The 23116-nt window shown below is 45.7% G+C and overlaps 1 protein-coding gene across 2 annotated transcripts in view; it reads right to left on the bottom strand.

Annotated features, from left to right (window-relative positions):
* IFT43 (intraflagellar transport 43) overlaps nucleotides 1-23116 on the bottom strand; it is a 77479-nt gene that overhangs the window by 44251 nt on the left and 10112 nt on the right. For both annotated transcript variants that reach the window (XM_024568339.3, XM_045201921.2), the window contains exon 3: nucleotides 4161-4225. In XM_024568339.3, coding sequence (XP_024424107.2) covers nucleotides 4161-4225 — 65 coding nt within the window. The remainder of the gene's footprint in view (nucleotides 1-4160; nucleotides 4226-23116) is intronic.

Below are 23116 nucleotides of genomic sequence, written 5' to 3'. Positions count from 1 at the left end.
ATGAAGATCCTCTGATTCTCTACTCCCCTGATAACTAATCTAGGCTTTCTAGGCTTTCTCCCGTGCTGGAGGAAAAACGTCCCCATGTCCTCCTGCCCAAGGTTAATCCGTCTCTCTTGGAAGGTCCTACCCCTGTCTCTGCTCCAGGATCCTACTCCTTCAAGCCTGCACTATTTCATCTGGACTCACTCTTTCCCAAGGTATTCACAACACATACTTCCCCTTCCAAATACTGTCTCTTTCTTTGCTTCTCAGAGCAGTAGCTTCTGTCACTAACCCCATTTCCTCCCTTCCCACTTCCTCTTCAGCTCACAGTAATCTGGCTTCTGTCCCAATGCAAATCACTGTAACCACTGTCTTAAATGCCCCCAGTCAACTCCAAACAGCCAAGTCCAAGGCTCTGACCTCGTCTTCTGTTTGTGTAGATGATGCAAATTGCACCTCCTTTCTGGCCTCTCTTCTAGATTCCCAAACCGGGGAACCTACCTACTAGACCACCAGCCCCCAAATCAGGTCTCTCCTCCGCATTCCCTATCTGACAGCACCGCTACCTGACCAGCCACCAAAGCGAGGCACCCGGCGCTGACCTTCAACTCCTCGCTCCGTCCTGCATTCAACCAGTGCCACTCCTATTAACTCTACCTCCAAACTTCTCCAAACCCCTTCTCCTGTCCACACTCACACCACTGCCCTAGTGTGGCTTTTGTCATCCTGCATTAAAAATGCACCTTCCTGACAGGCCTGTCAGCCTTCCAGAGCTCTACTCGCTGAAAGCAAAGTGATCAGTCAAAAATACTGATCTGGCCATTCATTTGTCCAACAGTCACAGAGTGCTTATTGCGGACTGGCACTGTTGGAAGTACTTCAAGTGTGGAAATAAGACTGTATCGCCGCTCACGGAGCTTACATTACAGTACAGAGAAAGAGACCATATATGCATGTGTACAGACACACATGTACATATGCACATGTCACATAAATGAATACGTAAAGCAGGAGACGGAGAACACGGAGTGAAGAGGGGTGCTACTTTACAAAACCTGAGGTCAGGTAGAGCCGTGAGGACTCTGGGGTTCAGTTTAACTGGCGGGAAAATGCCAATGGAGGGTTAGGAGCAGACAGGTCAAATGATCTCACCTATGTTTTAAAAAGGTCTCCCTGCTCTGTGGACATAAGGCTGAGGGACGCAAGGGTGAGAGGGTGACAGGAGGTTCTCACTCGAGTCAGTGCTAGAAATGCTGGTAGCTGTAGCTGGGCACTGGCCGTGCAGACAGCAGATGTGTTCCAACCATACACTTAACGTGGTTTGCAGACAGACTAGACAGGAGTGAAGACAAAGAGAGGGTTCCAGGATGACCCCCAGGTTTACGGTCTGAGTAATAGGGCAGATGGGTTGCCATTTAAAGAGCCCCCGGGAAAACTCTGCCTGGCACGGGGTAGGGGATGGAGTAGAAGGGTGGAAATTAAGAGCGCCGATTTGGGCACGTTAGGACTGAGGTGAGTATTCACGTGGAAACGTCACGTGGACAGTTGGATGCTCACGATCAGCACTGGGCTAGAGAGATACACTTTGGAGCCATCAGTGTCTAAGGGATAGTTAAATTCCCAAGGCTGAGTTGAGATCACGCCAAGAATGACTGTTAGCAGAGGAGAGAGGAAGTTCAAGGATGAGCCCTGGGCACGCCCACATTTAGAGGGGTCAGGACTAGGCCACAGACTGAGGAGCCAAGCAAATGAATCCCTTGAAAAATAACACATGAAACGGAAAAGCATCTCTCTCCAAGAGGAAACTGATTTCATCTGGAAAAACCTTTAATATATTCATTGAGGAATAAACACTTGAGATCCTCTTTAGTTCTCTTAAGGAGCAGATACAGGATTTGTCTCATTTTCATATTTCAAAATAAATTTCAGAAATTAAAAGCACTAAAATTCTCTAATAACTTAGACAAATGGAGCTCTTCTTTAAGACTCTCAGTAGTAGTATATGAGACCTACATTTCAAAGTCACCTTCTTCTTTGTTAATACTGAGAAGTAGTGCTATGTTGGCTCACGCCAGGTAGCTCAGCTGATTAGAGTATCATGCTGATACACCAAGGTTGTGGGTTCAATCCCTGGCCAGGGCACAAACAAGAACCAACCAATGAATGCATAAGTAAGTGGAACAATAAATCAATGTCTTGCTCTCTCTCTCTAAAATTAATATATAAAAATAAATACATTTCAAAAGTAGTGTTATGTTGAACGTGGTACCTAATGGCATATGAATGGACAGAAAGATGAACAGAGCAGAGTAACAAATGTGAAGTAGACTTGGGTACATAAACAAATGTAGAACACGGTAAAGCTGGCTTCTAAGTTCACTGGGAAAGATGGATTTTTATAATAGTGTTGGGACAATAGCCACTTAGAAAAAGATAAAACTAGAGCCATCCCTCTTACCACACTCTGAAATTACTTCCACATGGGTCAGAAATCTAAATTTTAAAAGTCAGATTCAGGGAATACTTTTATTCCAATAAAATGATCTAGAAAAACAGGGAGCTGGGCCACAGTTTGCTGAATCTAAATGTATGGAAACAAAGAAGGATACATTTTTAAATTTATATATGCATGCTTATTTTTTATAAAAAGTAGTAGAGAAGGGATAAGCCAGAAATGAACTCATCGGGGATGGATGGGAATGTGTTGGCAGGGGTAAGGATGGGAATAAGATCTCTCTCAGTCTATCTTCCTATCCAGGGCTGTCCAACCTTGTTGCATCTCTGGGCCACACTGGAAGAAGAGTTGTCTTGGGCCACACATTAAATATATTGTGACACGTAATTACACACAAAAAAATCTCATAATGTTTTAAGTAAATGTACGATTTTGTGCTGGGGCCCATCCACAGCCATCCTGAGCCGCATGCAGCCCGCAGGCCTCTGGCTGGACACCCCTGTAACACATTATCATCTGTTCTTGCCAAAAACCATTGACGTGAGTGTAATCATGAGGAATTAACCAGAAAACATGGAGAATGTTAGCTGTTCAACGAGAAAACTGGCCGAGACTCCTTTAAAAGAGCCAGTGTTCTGGGTGGAGGTGGTGGGGGGTGGCAGTTATTTTAGATCAAGAGACTGGGAAGAGACGGATCCACCAAATGCAATGTGTGAACGCCGATTGGGTCCTGCAGCTATTAGAAGACCTTTTGGGGACAACTGGGGAAGTTTAAAGTAGTTCCTAATCATCATGAAGTCTCTGGGATGTGATGATGACACTGATTACTTGGAGGAAGCCCGTCATCTGTACGGGCACGCCAAAGTCTCCAGAGGCAGAGTGTCGTGACTACTGCAACTTGTTTTCAAATGACTGGGGGGGGGGGGGCGGGGCGCGGGGAGAAGTGTGTGTGTGTTTGAGGGGGGGTGCTTTCAGAGGCGGGGAGAGGAAGGCAGGGGGAAGGAGGAAAGAACTGGAAAAAACATTTTTGGTAGTGCTGCTTTGAAGTCAACAACTGCTGAAGGAAATTTCCTGCTAGAGGAAGTTGTGAACAAAAGTCATGTGTATTCCTTGAGAAAAAGAAATTCCCTTCCTGAGTGGATCATAAGCTGTCAAACTGGAGAGCTGGCCAGCCCACTGGTATAGTAAATACTTTTTTGGTTTACTTTTCATCTAAAACTTAGTGCAAGGAATTAAAGACCAAAATGCCTTGTAATCCAGCAGTTACTGACAGGCAATTCCATCCGTTTAGAAAATGACACTAAGAACAACACCATGCTACAATATGGCTGAACTCTGATAACATTATGCCAAGTGAAAGAAGCCAGTCACAGAAAGACCCATCATGCGTGATTCCATTTCCATGACATGTCCGGAATGGGCACGTCACAAAGCCAGAAAGCAGACTGGTGGTTGCCTAGGGCTGGGGAGACTGGGGGGACATGGGAAGTGACTGCTAATGGGTACGGGGTTCCTCTGGGGGTAATAAAAATACGGTGATAACAGCACAACTCTGTACTAGGCTAAGAACGACTGAACTGCACATTTTAAACGGGTGAAGTGTAAGGTATATGAATATATCTCAGTAAAGCTGTTATAAAGAAACAAGAGAACAACACAGGAGCAAGACACCCGAACGCCCCCTCCCCACCCTCCCCTCCCCTGAGCTGCTGGCACTCACTTTGAAGCCTTCATGGAATCATCTGCCCAGCCTCCTTGCCGGCGCGGTGGTTTGGGAGGGGGAGCCTATAAGGAAAAAGAAGCCAAAATAACACAGTCGCTCCACATGTGCACGCAAGCAAGCAGTGGCTGAGGTTAAGGTCACCTACACCAATATTTAACCTATCGAAGCCTTTCAGGTAAAAACGCAGTAACCTTTCCATTCACTATGAAAATCTGGATGCTTTCATACCCTTCGGTGGGTATAAATTGGCAAGATCTGGAGGATAATTTGGCAATGTCTACTGAAAGCCTCAAAAATAAATGCTCGGAGTTTTTGAGCCAGCAATTCTAATCCAAGGAATTTATCGCAAGGAAACAATCAGAGAGAAACATAATGCCAGTTCTGAAACAACAAAGACAGACAGCAATCGGAGTTAAATACATTGCAGAATATACATGTGAAAACACCATGCAATAATGAAACGTTATGTTAAGGAAGAATACTTAATGATATGAAAAGGCTCACTATACGTGAACTTTTAAAAACATGTAAAACTGTAGGTATATGCTACTGACCTTGTGACAAGATTATTAATACCTAATATCTAGTGTTAATAGCTCTAAGTCCACAGGTGAAAGGGCACTCCAATGACAGAATTATGGGAAATTTTTATTTTCCTTCTGTGTACCACCGGGCATTTTCCAAATTTCTAAATAACCAACTTGTACTACTTTTATAAAGTAATAAAATAAAGCTGTAAGAGAGAGGCTTACTTGAAAGACATAAACTAAGCTGGTGGGTTAAAAATCTAGTCAGGTTATCTGGGCAGGAAGCGGTCACCTGCAGTGGACACTTTCAGAAACCCAAGTGCAGGAATTCTCGTCTGGCATGTCTCAAATCCCAAAGGAACATCACGCAACCCACTCAACCACTCAAGTCGGGTAAAACTGCAAAGAGCATTTCCTATTTTGCATTACCAGCGTTTACCTAGATTTTTTTCTAAAATGCCTCCTTCTCTCCCCCAAGAACTTCACATCATCGGGCCTGTTGTTCTCAGCCTCAGGAGACACTTAGGGAAATGGACTAAAATGGGGGTTGGCCAACTTCTTCTATGGAGGGGCCACACAGTTTCTGTTGCAAGTCCTTTACTCTGATACCGCAGGGCACCAAACAGCCACAGATAATAAGTGAGCAAACGGGCACAACTGTGTTCCAATAAAATTTTACAGAAACAAGCAGCTGGCCAAATCTGGCAAGAAGGATGTGGTCACCTGACCCCTGGGCTACACTGTGTCACTGCCACATCCTTTAAATCTGTTGCTTGAGACCTAACATAACTGTTTAAGGAAGCACTCCCTCAACATGCCCAAACATCCTTCTGATATTTCGGCTCTGCACCACCCCTCTAGCAGCACCCCAGCGGCACCCCCACCTGCCCGGGATGCGCTCCATAGATGCTGGTACTTTGTGCAGGGTGAGGCGGAACCTGCTGGAAATGCTGACTGAGAAGCAGCAGGTCCTGGAGTGCCTGCAACCAACTTAGCTCCTGGGAATGTAAGTAGTCCTTTAGAGAAAACAAACTTAACTTTTCTATGCTAGAGGCAGGTAATGGAGCTACCTGGGTGCTCTGTACATCTCAATTAGAAACGACAAAAATATAGAAGTGGAAAAGAAGCTGTTGCTTATCTCTCTCAGGGGAGAAATGAATCTTTGGATGTGCCAAGAGATCCCTACCATTGCTTCCCAGTCCACACGTCCTTTCTGGCATACCTGCCGCACTCCATACTTGCCAACTGTAGGCTGGAAGGGGAAGCCCCTTCTTCCCTAGACACAGCTAACCAAACCAGTGGGGGGCGGGGTGGGGGGGGGGCACCAGCCTAACCCAGTGGGAACCAACTGAATTCTGTGTCCCAGGAACCTGGAATTGAAGCTCAGAGGTTAGGCTGTTCAACCGCACTGAGACTAGAACTACAAGGACCAGGTGGAATCAGAATAACCAAAACTACCACCAGCCGAAGTTGTGCGTAAGCAGAGACCAAGAACCTTGTCTTGTTGAGCCCTTACCGTCGGTAAGGCACTGTGTTAGGGAGACTTAAATTGTTAAGGAGAACCGAACTCGAGGATGTTTTTAAACCAACAGGACCTTAAATCATCCATGTGCTTTTGAAGATAACATCTGTATTTCTTTACCGAACAATAGAGCCGTCTTGTGATCATGTGAATACCTAAATCTAAAGGTCTCAAACTTGTAACCACGTTTTGTTTGGCCACATAGTGGTTTTGTTTGTTTTTATTTTAAAACTTAAGCTACCATTTAAAAGTTGAGGGAGAAAAAGACTCTGTTACACAACAAAGTCTGGCCCCAGGAAGTCATGGCTGTTGGGAGGGTGAGTGAAATCCCTTCCTCCCAGAGGGAGCGCAAAGACACATTCCCTCTCTTATTCTTCCCATTTCGAGATGGTGCCATCTGCTAATTAGGACCACAGCTTCAAAATGCAGATGAAAAGCCCTGACCAGTGTGGCTCAGTCGGTTGGGCATCAGCCTGCAAAGTGAAAGGTCATCGGTTTGACACTCCATCAGGGCACAGGCCTGGGTTGTGGGTTTGGTCCCTGGCTGGGGCACGTGCAAGAGGCAACTGATCGATGTTTCTCTCTCACATCGATGTTTCTTTCCCTTTTTTTCTCCTTCCCTTCCCCTATCTGTAAAAAGAAATAAAACCTTTAAAAATAATGTGGACCAACAGGGGGCACTATAATGAATCTAACAGAAAGTAACCTCGGGTGAACGGATCATAAATTCCCACCTGGGCAGGTCAGGAAATGCCAGAAGTAATCCTCTTTCCCAGACAACGGAAGGCTAACTAACCACCCTCGAGAGCGCGTAATCTTCTTCACTATTTTGTCCCTGGTTCTCCCCCTTCATGTAATCTTCCCTAGTTCCCTCCTTACTTCTAAGTGTATGAAAGAAACTGCAAAGCTGCTCTTCTCTCAACAGCAGATCTTGTCTCCCGGCAATTTTTCATCAGTTAGGCTCCAATAAATTCTTCTAAAAATTCTCTACAGGTTTGGACATTCCTATATTGACAAAAACAAGAAGATCACCACATAAAACTCACTCCTCCAAATCCAACAGAATTGGACGACTAGTTCCAAAAGCAAAGGATTTTATTTTATTCTTTTACAGTAAGAATCGTGACCAAAGAATTCACAATTCGGCCTATGTTGTAAAACTACAGGCTCCTTTCCATTGCGATCACCTGAGAGAGGAGGCGTTACCAAGAAAGTCTCTGCCCACCACGGGGCAGGGTTATCGCTGTCCCTCCGGCTGCCTGGTGGGAGTCTCGGCCGACCTCAGGAGAGAGCACGGAGGCAGGCGGGAGGCGGGAGGGCAGGCAGACCTCCGTGCCAGCAACTTAGGCCTTGTGCAACTAGTGGGCGACGTCTCTTTCCTGACGGGGAATCCTTAAGTTCACGACTGAGTGCTCTGAGTCCAAGGATGGAAATTTCTTTCAGATGAGGCAGACTTAATTCACCACTGTTACCTTGTTATAAAGGCTTTCTCCGAGAGTTCAACTTTTCCGCTTTGTGAGGAGCTGGGCCCGGCCATGCGTGCACCAGGTGCATTAGAAAAAGCGGGGTTCCATCCCTGGCCTCAAATGTTGCTGAAGTTCAACGAGGCTGAGGCGAGGCAGAATTCAGGGTGTGTCTGTTTGTCTGAAACCCGTGCGACTGGACACCAGGCTTAATGTGAAACTTAAGTTCCCGCCGTGGAGGCAGGAGGGAGGTATGAGGGATGGAGGGACTGAGAGCCCTTCCACGGAGAGGCTGCTTTCCGGGTCCAAAGGTGAAACTGAGAACTCCCTCGGCCATGGGGAGGTTCACTGAATTCTGCAGCTTTCTTGTCACCATTGGTGGTTTTTACTGGGCCACTTTCTCCTGTGGCATCACTGAAACAGCGCGCTACGACACCATGAATAAACTTGTAATACACAACTGCAGGCTGAACAGACCTGCCCCAACGCGGGAAGTGCTGAGGACAAGAAAAGGTCAAAGCAGCTGTGGGGAAAGTGGGGCTCGCCCTGGACTGGAGAGATAAGCAGAGAGAAGAAAGCATTCCAGAAGCAACGAGATACACGGTGTAAGACAGCCTATAGCAAATGCAGTTCACTGATCATCACAGTGGACGGGTCCCTGGGAAAACTCTTTGCAGGTACCACAAGCTCCTCAGCATCCATCCTTTACAATGCAGGTCAAAGTGGAAGCTGATGTAACTTGATCATAATGCAGTAGTTTGAAATTAGGTGCAAATGATCTGTTTAAAATGTAAGCGGACTGGCTTTTAGCAATATAATGTAAAAGGCCGGTGGGTTGGCTACTTTCCCTCAGAGCAATGACGGAAATCTACTTCCCTAGTTAGCCGTGTGTCAAAAAGCGCCCCACAGCTCTCTTCCCAGGCTGATGATCTAAGACACAAGCCACACTCCTAGGCCAAGCTGCCCCTTGGGGGGAGGAAGTGCTGTCTGTGCTTCCCCCACCCCAAATGGTAACAGATCAGATGCCAGGGCACTTAGGCAGGGTGGGTGGTGGGGGTGGCCTGGATGCCCTCCCCAGGGCAATGTCACAGCCCCAGTGCCCACATGCAGTGGTGAGAAGCTGTAATTTCCAGATCCTTCCGTCTGGGGCGGGGTTCTCTGTGTTCTGAGTTCTCTACATAACGGCTTGGGGATTTAAAAGAAAGGGAATTTACTCTTGCTCCATCCTTGAAACTAGAAAATCTTTAGGCAGGCGCTTTCCTCATGAAGCACACCAATTTCGGAATCCTCCTTGACTAAGCACTTGGGAAGCCATTACCAGTCTGTCTGAGTTATGACTTTGCTGCCCTGTGTCAGGGAGGAAGAGAGAAGAGAAAACCTGGATGCGAGAGAGCAGAGCTCAGATGATCTTAAAAGCCAGAAAGAGGAGGAGGCCTGCCCCTAGAATTCAACAGTCCTGCTGTGTTCCTTAAATTGCTCTGCTCGTGAAATTCAGAGGCCCCACCCCAAGACATCTGCCGGGAAAACAATTTCCAATTTTGGCAGATTTACGGCCAGGTAACGTTACCCAAACTTGTTTTCAAAAGAGAGAGAGTCTTAAAATGTGTGACACCAGGAGGGACAGAAATAAGCACGGTGATGGCAGCCCTAAGCAGTGCGTCCTGCGTGTTCTCTCTTGAAGGCGGGAGTCACGTCCCTGAGTGTGGGAAATGAGCACAGTCTGCCGGGTCTGCGGCCTGATGGACAGAAGGGGGCAGGACCCCACATAGCTCCTGAAGGGAAGCAAAAATGTGCTCTCTCCAAAAATAAACAGGGGCAGGGATGACTGTGAGTAAAGAGTGCGGAGCACATGACTGGTGGTTGCGGTCCTGAAATACCAGCTCTCTACAGAAAGGACCCTGCGATAGGCAGAGAGCGGGAAATTCAGGAAACAGCCTCTTTATATGGTCTCATCCGAATGGGCCAGGATTCAACTCACTGGAATTACCAAGTCAGAGGGAGCCTTGAGGGCCAGACTTATTTCTGATCTTTATATGGTTCCCCCAGATTCTTAAGATGCCAAAATAGAAAAGATACTGCAGTGCCAAAAAAGGAGCCTTTTGAGTTTGGAAACTGCTCACACACTCTCACAAGTCCTAGAGAGACCCCGCAGTACGAATCAGCCCCAAATCCACACCGCAACCTGTCTGAAAACACTGGCCCAAACACATGTCAATTTCCAGCAGAAAAGACACTTGGTTAAGCAGGATCCACTGCGAACTTCACACCTACTGATCTTCCAGTTCCTAGGAGCAAAACAGCTCCCATGTTTGAGCCTTGATTTCTGGCTAAAAACAAACTTCTCTTCCTTTTCTCCAACAACCTGAAAGAAGATGCAAGAAAGCTGTCCTCATGTGCTCGATGAGAGAGGAGACTCGTACTTAATACGTGCACACGTGTAGGGACGGGCTTTTACTCCTCAAATCTGTCAGCCACGCACAGTTCCATCTCTGCTGATCGCTCCGTCCTGTCTCAGCCCTGGGTCTGACAACTAATTCATTACAGACCTGAGCTTCCCCCCCTCATGGATTTAAGATCATGGGAGGCAATGGACCATCTAAGAACCCCTGTGCATAAGCACAGTTCTTTTAAGCTGCAATGGACATATCAAAATGAAAAGTCTATTTTAAGTATGAGAAAGAAACCTGATCATCAGTAGATGCTAAAGCCATTAGTAAAAGATTGATTGATGGGGAACTGGACATTATCACAGTGCCAAAAAAAAAAAAATCACCCCATACATCACATGCCAGTTGCACAGGAGATACCATTCCTCAACAGAGCTCCCTAGCACCACCCTTGCTCAGTGATGACACCCAGCAGCAGGAACAGTGGGACCCACCCAGGGAACATGCCTGCCACAAACTACAGGAGATCTAATCAAGCCTTCCCCGTTGATGTGATTTCCAGCTGACTGCAAATCAGGTCAATGAGATGAAGAAGAACCCACCAGACAAACCCAGCATGGGGGAAACTGTAGGACAACTGGCCCGAACAGCTTCAAAAAGTCAGTACCATTAAAAAGGTGTGGGGTGGGGTAGGAGACTATTCTAAATTAAAAGAGACAGAGAACTTAATGAAGTAGTTCTTGATTGGATCCTGGTTTTAAAAAAATAGCTATAAAAGCCATTTTGGAAATTGGGGGAAATAAATTACAGATTGGGTAATAGATAATATTAAGGAATCGTTAGTATTATTAGGCGTGGAAAAATAGATTTCTAGGAAAATGTTCCTATTTGTTGGAGATATACAAGTATGCTGAAGCATTTAAGTGACACGTCATAATGTCTGCTTTGAAGTAATTTGGCAAAAAATTATAAATAAAATAGAAATGCTCATTTTTAAGTATTTTATAAAGTATCATTTAAGTAAGTACGGCAAAATGTTGATAACAGTATCTACTGATGATATATTCAGTAAGATAGGAGACCGGAAAGCAGCTTGGTCTATTCCTCATCTCTTTAGTCGGGCAAGCAGAGAGAGGGGTTAAGGGTAAAGTCTGGACCACAAAGTGATGCTCAAAATAAACTAGAAGAGCTTGAGCACCGCGCCAAACTGGCAGGCTGAATTCGGCATATACCTCTGAACCTGCAAAGTAGCTGTGACTTCACTGCATTCCGTAAGCTACTCTCCTGATACCAACAGCACAACAACTTTAAAGAATAAGTGAGCGAACTGGGAAGGGAGAAGTGAGTTTGCCAGAAAGAAGTAAAGGGAGAAAGCAGGTTTTAAAGATGGGGGTGGGGGGTGGGGAAGAGAGGTCAAGGTAGGGGGAAAGGAGGGACAGTCCTGGGTGAGAACTGCCACTTTCCAGGGGTGTAGCCTTGGGTTACTCACGTCTTCACTGTGCCTTCTCTTCCTCCTGTGCACAATGAGAGTGGTCGTGAGTCCCTGACAGATCTACAGAGAACACTGGAGACAACCTCTCGTACAGAGCCAGCATTTAATAAATGATGAAAGTAGTGCTTCTATAGTATGCATCAGAAATAATAACAGTAACCAAATAAAGGCTTTGGAGGAAAAAAGCCTTTAGTGGCTAGGGCTGAGACAATGGGGAGGTTTCGTTAGGAAAACATTACAGGGCCTTTTATTTGCTACTGACCTGCACAAGTTGCATTCCAGGGATCCACCTCTTACCTACTCCAGCTTCCCTGAGGACAAATGCTTTAAAGCGGCCTGAACCAAGGAAAGGAAACCGCAGTTCTGCTACTCACTGGGAAATCAACGTGGTGCTCAAGACAACCAGCGTCCGGCCACTACTCTGGTGATGTCACAATCCCAAATACTCCCACAGACCCTCTAGTAAAAAGACCCATGTCCCATATCTCAATACCCAGTCGTCACACTGCCCACTTCAAATGACACATGGGACAGGCTGCCAGCAGTTTGTTGAAGAGGCTGTTCCAAAGAGAACAGACTTCTGCCCCAAAAATAATTCTTAAAATTCATCCTGGATTTTCCTCCCTTGGATGGTAATCTCTTAATCTTAATTATACCCTATTGGGTCACCTAAATCAGCTCTCCCCTCTTCTTGGGTCTATACTTCCAAGACACTTAAAGAAATGCCCTGTTCCCCCATACATTTTGCAGCGCAGCCAAAAGAAACATTCCTTTCAACTTTCATCATTAATCAAAACCCGTATGTTTTTGTCATTCTCGGAACTCCTTTCAGTTTGTGAAAATGCAGCCGGCACGTGTGCAGCCATGAGTGTGCACAATGCTGAGAGTGTAAATCCCCAGCGCTCCAAGAAGCAAGCCCTCCCGGCACCTGTGAGTTTGTATGAGCACAGTCTAGACTTGCTACCTCAACCACATCCAGACTGGAGGGGCTTGGAGCACGTGGAGAGCAGGGGAGCAAGCTGTCACCTTGATGCTTTAAGAAACCTGATCTCTCACAAGACTCCTTAAGAGTGATGATGGAAAAGAGGTTGCAGGGAGCTGGAGAGCAGTATTAAAGCATGCGCTGGTGGCCCCGACTGATGAGACCTGGAGAGGAAGGCCCGACTCCGTCACCACTCTGCTCACTGCAGTGAGGCCGTCAACGTTATAGCGCTCTCGCGGCAGTCCTGTTTCTCTTATCCTCGCCCGAGGACATGTTTGCTCACTGCTTTTAGGGAGAGGAGGGAGGGAGAGCTAGACGTGAGAGAGAAGCATCAACTGGTTGCCTTCTTGCACACACCTCGACCGGGGATCCAACCCACCACCTTTTGGTGATGAGATGCCACTCCAACCAACTGAGCCGCGCCGGCCAGGGCCGCAGTCCTTCCTAACGCTGCCTCTGTCGTACAAGCAAGAGGAGGAGGCGCTCAGCACAGAGCGGGATCATGGCTGGCAAACTAGCACACACTTCGCTCTACCCCACAGATAATACTTCAAGTGACCCCAGTGAGCCTCAAAATTGTTTTAACTGCTAAAACTGTGTTTCTGCTCTGGCTGGTGTGGCTCAGTGGATTGAGCAGGGCCTGCAAACTAAAAAGTTGCTGGTTTGATTCCTGGCCAGGGCACATGCCTAGGTTGCAGGCCAGGTCCCTTGGGGGCGTGCAAGAGGCAACTAGTGGGTGAATCTCTAGCACATTGCTGTTTCTCTCCCTCTCCTTCGCCCTTCCTTCCCCTGTCTCTAAAAGTAAATAAACATTTTTTTTAAAAAATGACAACAGCCAACACAATAGCTGTCTGATGTGAATTAATCAAAATTATTATTTTTTAAATCCTGTGTTTCCCATATTTCTAGATTTCATGAACTGTATTTTGACAAATTTTGTTTGTGGGGAGTCAGATGTGGTTTGTAGTAAAGTTAACAGTTTTCAATTTTGTTAAGAATGTTTTTTTAAAAACCATCATCTCCTCTCATCATCACTTCATTAAAGAAGGGACTTCTTCACTCTAACCAAATTAGGAAGGACACAAACCAGGACAAAGAATGATCCTTCAGGTAGCGCCGGCCCCTCCCCAGGAGGCTGTTGCAGCTGGCCAGCCCCCGGCTCCACGGTAAGCATGTGTGACCGAAAGGCAGTGACCAAAAATGCCGCCATGTCGGCGGAGAAGCAACGGGACTTGGTGGGCTGTGCTGCTCAGACGCCGGTGACATGCACAGAGAGAAGAGGGACATGGCGGCCCCTATTAGGAAGGGGCTGGCACCGCATGGTGGCAGAAACTTCAGGAGGTACATGACCACGTACCAAACACTTCCTCTACTTCTACCTGCGCCAAGCGGCTGTCCTTCTGTTCAAATCTGGTTAAAAGCATGGACTGTGCCACACACCCCACGACCCACCCAAACGCAAGGGCTGCTGCCTACTTCCCAAATGCCAGAGACTGAGTCTTCAGCCTTGCCTGAAGGAACGCCTTGATCTTGAGCCTTCATTGTGTTGTTTTGTACAGGGCACCCTCTGTACTCATTTGTGGTGGTTACAAAACAATTGGGGAAAAAAGTGTTCTTTTAAATTGAATACATTTAGTTAATGAAAAACTTACTACATTGTTCTTGGCTTTTCATTCGGTAAAAACTTCGTCGTAGACCACTGTTACAACACGCTATGCTCTCCTTTTCAGCTTATGGGTCCAAGTCCAAGGTTGATTTTTCAGACTCTCTCCCTACCCCTTCCCAAACAAGAAAGGCCAAAGGCCACTCTACTGCTCCCGGGTGACAAAGGTCTGACACGAAAGGCATGACGTGGGTATAGCCACCTAATCGGTAAATTCCCTCCTCAGGTGAGGCCCTACAACGAGACTCCCTGCCCCTGCAGAGGACTCTGCCACCTCGCCGACTCTCACAGCCTTTCTAGGTTGTGAGTGCTCAGCAGAGCAAAGCGCTGAACCCTGCTGACGGCACCCCAGGTCTCGGGGCCCCTCACACACCATGCGTCCGAGCATCACCGCCAAGGGCACCGCCTGCGTCAGCACACCTTCTCTCTCTATAGACAGTGTACCTGAAGGCCTCTGTCCGTTATCCCAAGAGAAGATCGACGCGGTCTGTTTCTACAGTGCACTTGGGAAAGAAACCACAGTGTATTCTCAAACGATCCAAAAGCAACGGGCAGGTTCCGGATCCAGCAATGGAGGAGCAGTTTGCATTCAACTAATCTCCACACAAAAAACAATTATAAGCTCTGGACAAAACAGATAAAATAACTACCTGAAGGTACTGCAGGACAAACAAAAGCAGGCAGAAATAGGAAGGAATTTGATCCTTGAATCCCAGTGCAAAAGAATTGCACTGGGTAGAAATCCATGTTTAAATGGATTTTCCTCTTGAGGGCAATCTCCAGGCTAGGCAGCAATCAGCAGCTAGAATTCCAGCAGGAAGCTGCAGTTTTATTGGTTTGAGGACAAATTTGGGAGTTGCCAGAGTCACTAGGAATAGAGAAGGAGCAATCCCAGAAAGGAGGGAGATCCGAATCTGCATATAAACTCCCCCCAAACCCTTTAGTTAACACTTGAACCACACACACATGGAGGAGACTCCAAGAAACCCAGTGAAAAGCAACTACTGAAGAGCAAAATAAGAAAAAACCAATTAACAGAGATGAGATTTCAGCTGCTGCTCACCGCAAGGGAAACAGTGACTAGAGTTTGAGTTTACCAAGTTAGAGGTGCTCGGTACACACTTCAGGTTTTCCACTGACATCCCAGAAAAGCCATACCTCAGGAGTGAAGGCCAAGTTCTGGGACCAAGGGCAGACCAAATTAGGCCTGACCTAACAAAATCCAAACCCAATTGTTCATAAACTCAATGTAATCTATAAATAATTAAACTGCATCCCTCCAAACTTAAAAATGCATCTGCCTTTTGACCCAGCAATCCTACTTCTGGAAATATATGCAAAACAACCCAAAACACTAGTTAGAAACAACATAAGCACCTCTTTGTTCATTGCAGTGTTATTTACAACCACCGAGCTATGGGGCAGCCCAAGTGTCCATCAGTAGATGCACTGATAAAATGACTATGGGACATTTACACAATGGAATTCTCCTCGGCCATAAAAACGAAGAAAATTTTACCCTTTGCAACAGTATGGATGGGCCTGGGGGACATTGTGTTAAGTGAAATAAGCCAGTCAGAGAAAGACACATACCATATGATTCACTCCTATGTGGAATCCAATGAACAAATTGAACTAACAAGCAAAACCAACACAGACTCACAGATGGAGAGCAGATGACAGCTAGTGGGTGGAGGGAGGTGAGGGGGTGGAGGGATTGAGGAAGAAGGACTCCTGGACAACAGTGTGATGATTGCTGAGGGGTAGGGGGGCAGGGTAAAAGGGGACTAAATAGCAATGGAAAAAAATACATTAAAGATTAAATTTCTTTAAAAATCAATACTTTTCAAAGGCAGTAATATAATCCAGACTTTATACAATGTATTATCCACGTCTTCTGTACCAAAAAAAAAATATTACTAGACCTGTGAAGAAACATGAAAATGTGACCCACAGTCAAAAGAAAACAAACAAACAAACAAAAAACTGACCCCCAGATGACCCAGATATTGGAATTAACAGACAAGGATTTTAAGTTACTACTATAAAAATATTCAAGGATTCAAAAGAAAATATGGTCATAATGAATTAAGTGGGGCATCTAACAGAAAAAGAAGGTATGTAAAGGAGAAATAAAATGAGATAAAAGCAAATGGAAATGTAAAATTTTAAATTCAATTTAAAATTAAAAATCTGAAACAAAAAGTTCAGTTTGAAGACACTAGAAGAAATAATCAGCGAACTTAAAGACAGCTCAAAAGAAAGTATCTAACTTGAAGAAGAAAAAGATAGCAGAGAGGAAAAAATTAACAAGGCTTCAGGGACAAAAAACGCAGGACAAGCCAAAGGAACAACGTCAAGCAGTTTCACATATACGCCATTGGAGTCCCATGAACAAGGAGAAAGAAAATTGAGCAGAAACGATATCTGAAGAAATAATGCCTACAATTTCCCCAGTGTGGTGAAAAATACTGAGTTACTAATCTCAGAACTTCAGCAAATCCCAAGCAGAACCAATACAAAGATAATCAGAGGTAGGCACATCATAGTCAAAAACTGTTAAAAACCAAAAAGGTAAAAAGGAAATCTTTAAAGCAGCAAGAGAGAGGAGAAAAGATTTATATACAAGAGAGCAATCGTTAACAACAATAAAGGCCAGAGGACAAAAGAAAGATAATTTTGAAAGTGCTGAAATAGAAACATTCTTAATCCAGAATTCTTTATCAATAGAAAATACCCTTCAAAACAAGGGTGAAAGAAAAAGTTTCAGGCTAAGAAAAAGAGAAGTTGTTCCTGGCAAAACCACACCACGAGGGATGCTGAGAACAGTGACTCAGGCTAAAGAGAAATGACCCCAGATGGGCACCTGGGCCCACAGGGCAGAACAAAGAATAAGAGAAACGGTGGACATGTGAGCGAATATAAGAGATTGTCTCTTTTTTCTCTAAATTTCTCTAAATGACAACTGTTTGAAGTGAAACGACAAGTGGCATCGTGGGGCTTATGGCGCATGCAGTTTTAAAGTAGATGATGTCACTGGCAAAAGGATGGGGGACAAATGGGGCGCACACCGCTGCAAGATCTCCCGCTTCCTGTGAGGTGTTGTGACGTTAACGCGATGTAGCCAGTGGCAGAAATGCATATTCCAGTTCCTACAGTAACCACTGAAAAACAATATCAAAAGCTATAGCAAAAAGCCAATGGAGGAATTAAAATGGAATATAAAAGTGATGGGCTAAACATGATGACATGACTCTCTATTACGCTGGGTAAAGGCATGTGACCAGAAATGTTTCAGTCTATCGCCAATGACACTCAACATTAGTTAGTATTCTTTTCCTGTAAAGTATCATTACTAAAAGAATATTTTACTATCATTCTGCTCCTTCTCAGTAATTACCGACACGCTACATAATGAGAAGAAATCTAGCCTAGCTAATTATTTCAGGGAGGCTTTCTGACCACACTCTTATGGGTCCTAGGCAGATCAGATATTCTCTATCCACAGCACACTCTTTCCATCTCCTTGGCTCTCCAAAGCCTGGCTCTCCCCCACGAACTTCCTTTCTCTTGCAGTTCTCTCAAACAGAGGCTTTGCATTCTTCAAAATCCCACACGCAAACCAGGGTCTCATCATAATGTCCCTACCTCTCCTCTCGAAGTTCCCCCAGACCACTACTCTTCCAAATTATCACAGAGCACTTCCTGCAGAACTCACCACTCAGCTACCTCACGTCTCTCTCCTTCTTCATCCCTGTCACTAACCACTGCCTGAGTCCAGACAGGTCAGAAACTGGGGCCTTCCTGCCCCACAACCGGTCCTGCCGTTCTAAGTCGAAGTTCACATGAACAATTCATCTAATGCTTTGCCTCTGAGTTCCCGGACCCTTTAAACGCCAATGACCTTGCTACTTTGTCAAAGTTGTTACAACCTGGAGCTGCTCTATTCTCTCAAATATTTAGTCCCCTCCTTCCCTCCTTACCCAAGAACTTCCTTCTTGGTTGCACCTCCCTCCCTATCGACCCAGCTCACTTCCAAGGTCCATTACAGCATGCCTCACTTCCTTGTCATTTTACATTTCCCTGAGAAATTTCCAAACTTGGATCAAGCCAACCATACGCCTCCACTGTGTCAATAACCAGCCTCCTGAAGGGCGTTGGAGAAAATGCACAAAAATGCAAGGCTTTAACAAGCTCGTGTTCTGCCTTCTCTCATCTGGGTCCTACCTGACCTCCCTGCTTCCAGTCTCACCTTCCTCCAAACTCTACTCCATAGTGCAGGGTCCTGGGGAGTTCCAGAGTTCTGGATCGGGGGGGATTAGGTCTCAGTCAGGAGGCACTTCTCCGCAAGCATTTCTGGTACAGTGCCTAGCACAACCGCCAAGGAAAGGCACCCGAATATTCAAGGCTCTACTAACTTAGCTGTGGTTTCTTTTCTCATGATAAATAAGTATTTACTTTCATCTCATTGTAAATTCATACATTTGAATTACTTTTCTTGAAGAAGACCTCTAAATTATTTAAGTTTCAGGACTCACAGAACATGGATGCCCCGCTGACCAATCATTGCCAAAGTGCTCTCTCTAAAATGCAAATCTGGAATCTCCTCTCTGCTTAAAACCATCTCACATTTGCACCTGAAGACCATCAAGGGTCTTGCGTGCACCCAAAGGAATCAGTTCTTCATATATGTTCTTAGAGACCCAGAATATACGCTGCTGAGCCCCATATCTGCTATCACTAGTTCCCAACTTTGTCTCTAAGCTCAGCTGTTTACTTGACAGACTTCACTGAAAACGCTAAAGCCAGCTCAATTCAACATGCCCGAAACTGAAAGAATGACCTCTTCTTGCTCCCCACCTCCTGACTCTTCAATCCTCCATCTGAAAATCGTTATCTATTCAGTCTTCTAAGCTACAGGCAAGGTCAGCTCCAGACTCTCTCCCCCTCTCACCTCAATGGCCAATCTATCACCACATGCTACCCATCTCCCTGTAAAATGGCTCTGGGCACTGACCTGTCCTCGCCTCCCTGCCAGCCTTAGTTTATTGTTGCCCAAAGTAAGGTCCATGTGCCACTGGTGCAAGACACGTGCCTGGAGGTGGTACACGGATGTGCCTTTTGAAAAACAGCCATGCGTGTATTTTAGTGTGTGTTAGGAAAAATATTACTATCACAAATTATACTTTCACTGATAAAGTTTCTATTTAAAAATAAGTGTATTTAAATATAAAATGGGAGTTGATTTACATAATAATGTTAATAATAATAATGTGAGTGGCATGTAAATACCCAAAATTGTAAAACCGGTCTGGGAAGGCCTGGAGTTCACGCTGCATCATCTCTTAGGAGTTTGGCTCAAGCCGCCTCCTCCTGGTCTCCCTGACAGTACTCTGGTCCACTCTAGCCCATCCTCCACAAGGCTGCCAGGCTTACCTCCCTAGGCAACCAAGTCAACAATGCAATCCCCTGCTTGACAACCTTTGTGGGCTCTCTACCACATACAAAATAACCCCAGATTCCTCCACCTGGAACACAAGGCCTCTGTTCCCAATACACTAAATGGTTCACCACGCCCTGAAAACGCCAGGCCCCTGTACCGTCAAATGCCTTGGAGCAGGCTTTTCCCACTGACCTTCCCGCTCATTAGCAAACTCCTACTCATTCATTTTAACCCTCCTCAAGGATCCCCTCCTTTGGGAAACTTTCCTTAAGTCCCAGGCAGGGTTAGTTGCTCCTTCTGTGTTTCCACTCTCTGATACTACTTATATAATTTCTTTTGTCTAGAGTTATGTTATTCATTTTTATGTTGGAAAATGTGTACAGTGGGATTCTGTGGCGTGATGGTGGGCTCCGAATCCAGAAAATGTGTATTAAATTTAGGAATAAATGAGAGAGTGAATGAATGAAAATTCTACTTATAAATATGTCAACAAAAATACATGGATGGATGGGCAAAAAGGAGTATGGGAGAGCGAGTGCTCTGTTATCATTGGTGAGGAGTAAAAAACAGGAAGAGACACAGAGAAAAGAGAAAGAGGGAAGCAAAAGGAAGAAACAGCAGAAGGCTCAGTAGCAGAGGAAAGGGGAGAGATATGTGGGAGGCAGAGAGGCCTTTCACACTGGGTGTGGAGTACATGCATGTCATAGTGTGGTCACTGAGTTCCTCCGCGACATTTACTGAGAGCCTGCCCAGTGTGTGGTACTGTGCCAGGCACAGAGACCCCTCTCTGCCCACTGCCCTGAAAGAACAAGGACCCCCAATTGCTAAATCCCACAGACCCTGCTCCAAAGAAGGTGCCTTGCCATCCCAGATGCTCTCAGCAGCATCAAACACTCTTGGCCCCAGAGTCCGTGAAACGCTCTCTCATCTTGGCTCTGGACACCACGGGTGCCTGGTTTTCCCCTCTCCCCGCTGGCCATTCCTTCTCAATCTACGTTGTGAGCTACGTTTTGGCCCTGTATTCCTTAAACACGGGTGTTCCTCACGTTCTGCTAAGGCCTCTTCTCTTCTTACTCTACAAACTCTCAGAGGCCTGGGCTTCTGTTTACCGCCTCAGTACTAATGGCTTCCCGATCTCTAGCTCCAGCTCAGAGGCCAGTCTGGGGAATGAGTCCCCCACGTCAAAGCCTCCTGGACATCTCTAGCTAATGGTCTCACAGGAGCCTCACACTTATCTACTCCTAAATTGAAAACTTTGGCCCCCACACCTGTTCCTCATCCACTGAATGAATACTTAACTGAGGACCCACAAAGTGCCAGGGGAAAGAGCAGGCACTTCTACAGAGATGGACCTAAACAATTACACAAACACAGTTACAATCTCTGGTTGGGGTGACAGAAAGATTAGGAACAAATTAAAAAGCTACAAGAGATGATAATAAAGGGAGCTAATTTTTTTTTTATTCAAAGATTTTATTTATTTATTTTTAGAGAGAGGGGGAGGGAGGGAGAAAGAGAGGGAGAGAAATATCCATGTGTGGTTGCTTCTCACATGCCCGCTACTGGGGACCTGGCCCTCAACCCAGGCATGTGCCCTGACTGGGAATCAAACCAGAGACCCTTTCAGTTTGCAGGATGACACCCAAACCAGTGAGCTGCACCACTGAGGGCAAGGGGAGCTAATTTAAATGAGAACATAATATTCTTGCTGAATAGAGGGAGTGATATTCACACTGAACCCAAAGAAAAAAGCAGGGGTCAGCCCAGCAAAGAGTAGGGTGACCACTGTAGGGAACTATCCTATTCTCTTCTACGGACAGTATTTTAGGGAACTAGAATAAGTACGGAACTGCGCAGCAAACCAGACTCCCTGTGACTGCAAAGGTGGAAGCAGGCGGGAAATGAGGCTGGAGATGTAGCAAGGCCGGGATCGCAGAGGGTCAAAGTGAGTGGGTGCGTGGGTGATTCAGTGGTAGAATTCTCGCCTGCCACATAGGGTCAGAGTGAAAATCTGGGATTTTTTTACCCTAAGGGCCAAGAGCATCCATTAAAGGGTTCCAAGTGTGAAATGAATGATGCACATTTTTACAAGATCTTTCTAGCGCAACCGCAGGAGGGCGGGCATATGAAAGAAGACACCAGTTACAAAGCAACAGTGGCAATCCAGGTGACTGAGTAGTGGCTTAAACTATTTATCTAATTTTCAGTCTTTTTCCTAACAGAATGCTATTTCAGCCATAGATTCTGAGAAGTCTTTGCTCTGGGAACGTTGTCTGAATATGTCAATTACAACAAAAGTATCATTACCATGAAAATGTTCACATACCAAAAAATAAGATTTCTGAACATAAGCCAGTAGTCTACTTACTCCAAGTGGGAGTCAAGCCAAATTCCAATATTACAATGGAATCTGACCCATTCCGTTTGGAATGGGTGGTAGGCAGATAGGACCTGTGGTTGTTAATCATATGTGTGTTCTTTTAATGCAAATTAAAGATGCCTAGAAATCTGACGTGGGGGTTCTCGTGTCTCCTGAGGCAATGCAAGGGTAATGAGTCCAGCACTAACCGCTGGTATCGTTGATTACTTCACACATATTTTTATTAAGCATCTAACATTTACTTGTAATTAGCAGAATCTGGGTGACTTAAGTCTCTTACTTTGAGAAATCAAAAGACATTTTCTAAATCCTATCTCCTAGGGTTTCTATGATTATATGTAAATGAATGAGAGAGAGAGATGACCCCCAAAGGAAGTTAAGACTTTTCAGGACAGAAGCTAAGTATGAACACTGGTCTACTAAGCACCTCCTTACAGAGGATGAGCCAGAAGAACTCCAAGCCTCAGCACTGCACGTGAGCACAGCTCAAGTGCATTCCTGACCAGCACACGCGCGCACACACGCACACACATGTACACACACACAGAAGTGTCACAGGTGCACTGAAGACGCATCAATGAAAAACAAAGCTAGAAAAATGCTGAAGGTCACAGTCTAACCCTCATAATATTACCAATTATTTCAGCGTCCTATAAGAAATGTTGGCCTCATCCAGTTCATATATCAAAAAAGGCCAAGCAGCTGCTTTGTGAACATCTGAAAGCCACCTCACTGCTCGCCGTCACCTGTGCAGTCAGGGCTCCCCTCCAGCTCCTACATGCCATGCTCCCCCTCACTTCCAGAACTTGGTGCATGCTCCTCCCTCTGCTTGCAATATTCTCCCCTCCTCACCCCTTAGCTAATTTCTACTCATCCTTCAAGTCTCAAAGGTGATTTTTTTCCCCAGACGTCCTCAAGAGTAAAGGGGCTCAACAGAGGCAATCCATCCCTTTCTGCATTCACCACCCCCTCCCACCCCCCGCACTTACTTCTCTGCAGACCCCGGATCAAGGTTCTAAGAGGGCAGGGAACATGTCTGGTCTATCACTGTATTGCCAGCTCCAAGCACAATGCCTGGCACACAGAAAGCTATC

Source organism: Desmodus rotundus, chromosome 7 (genome assembly GCF_022682495.2).
Source record: "Desmodus rotundus isolate HL8 chromosome 7, HLdesRot8A.1, whole genome shotgun sequence".
Classification (NCBI taxonomy): domain Eukaryota; kingdom Metazoa; phylum Chordata; class Mammalia; order Chiroptera; family Phyllostomidae; genus Desmodus; species Desmodus rotundus.
The sequence above is the reverse complement of the archived record's forward strand: the minus strand, read 5'-3'. Positions and strand labels throughout refer to the sequence as shown.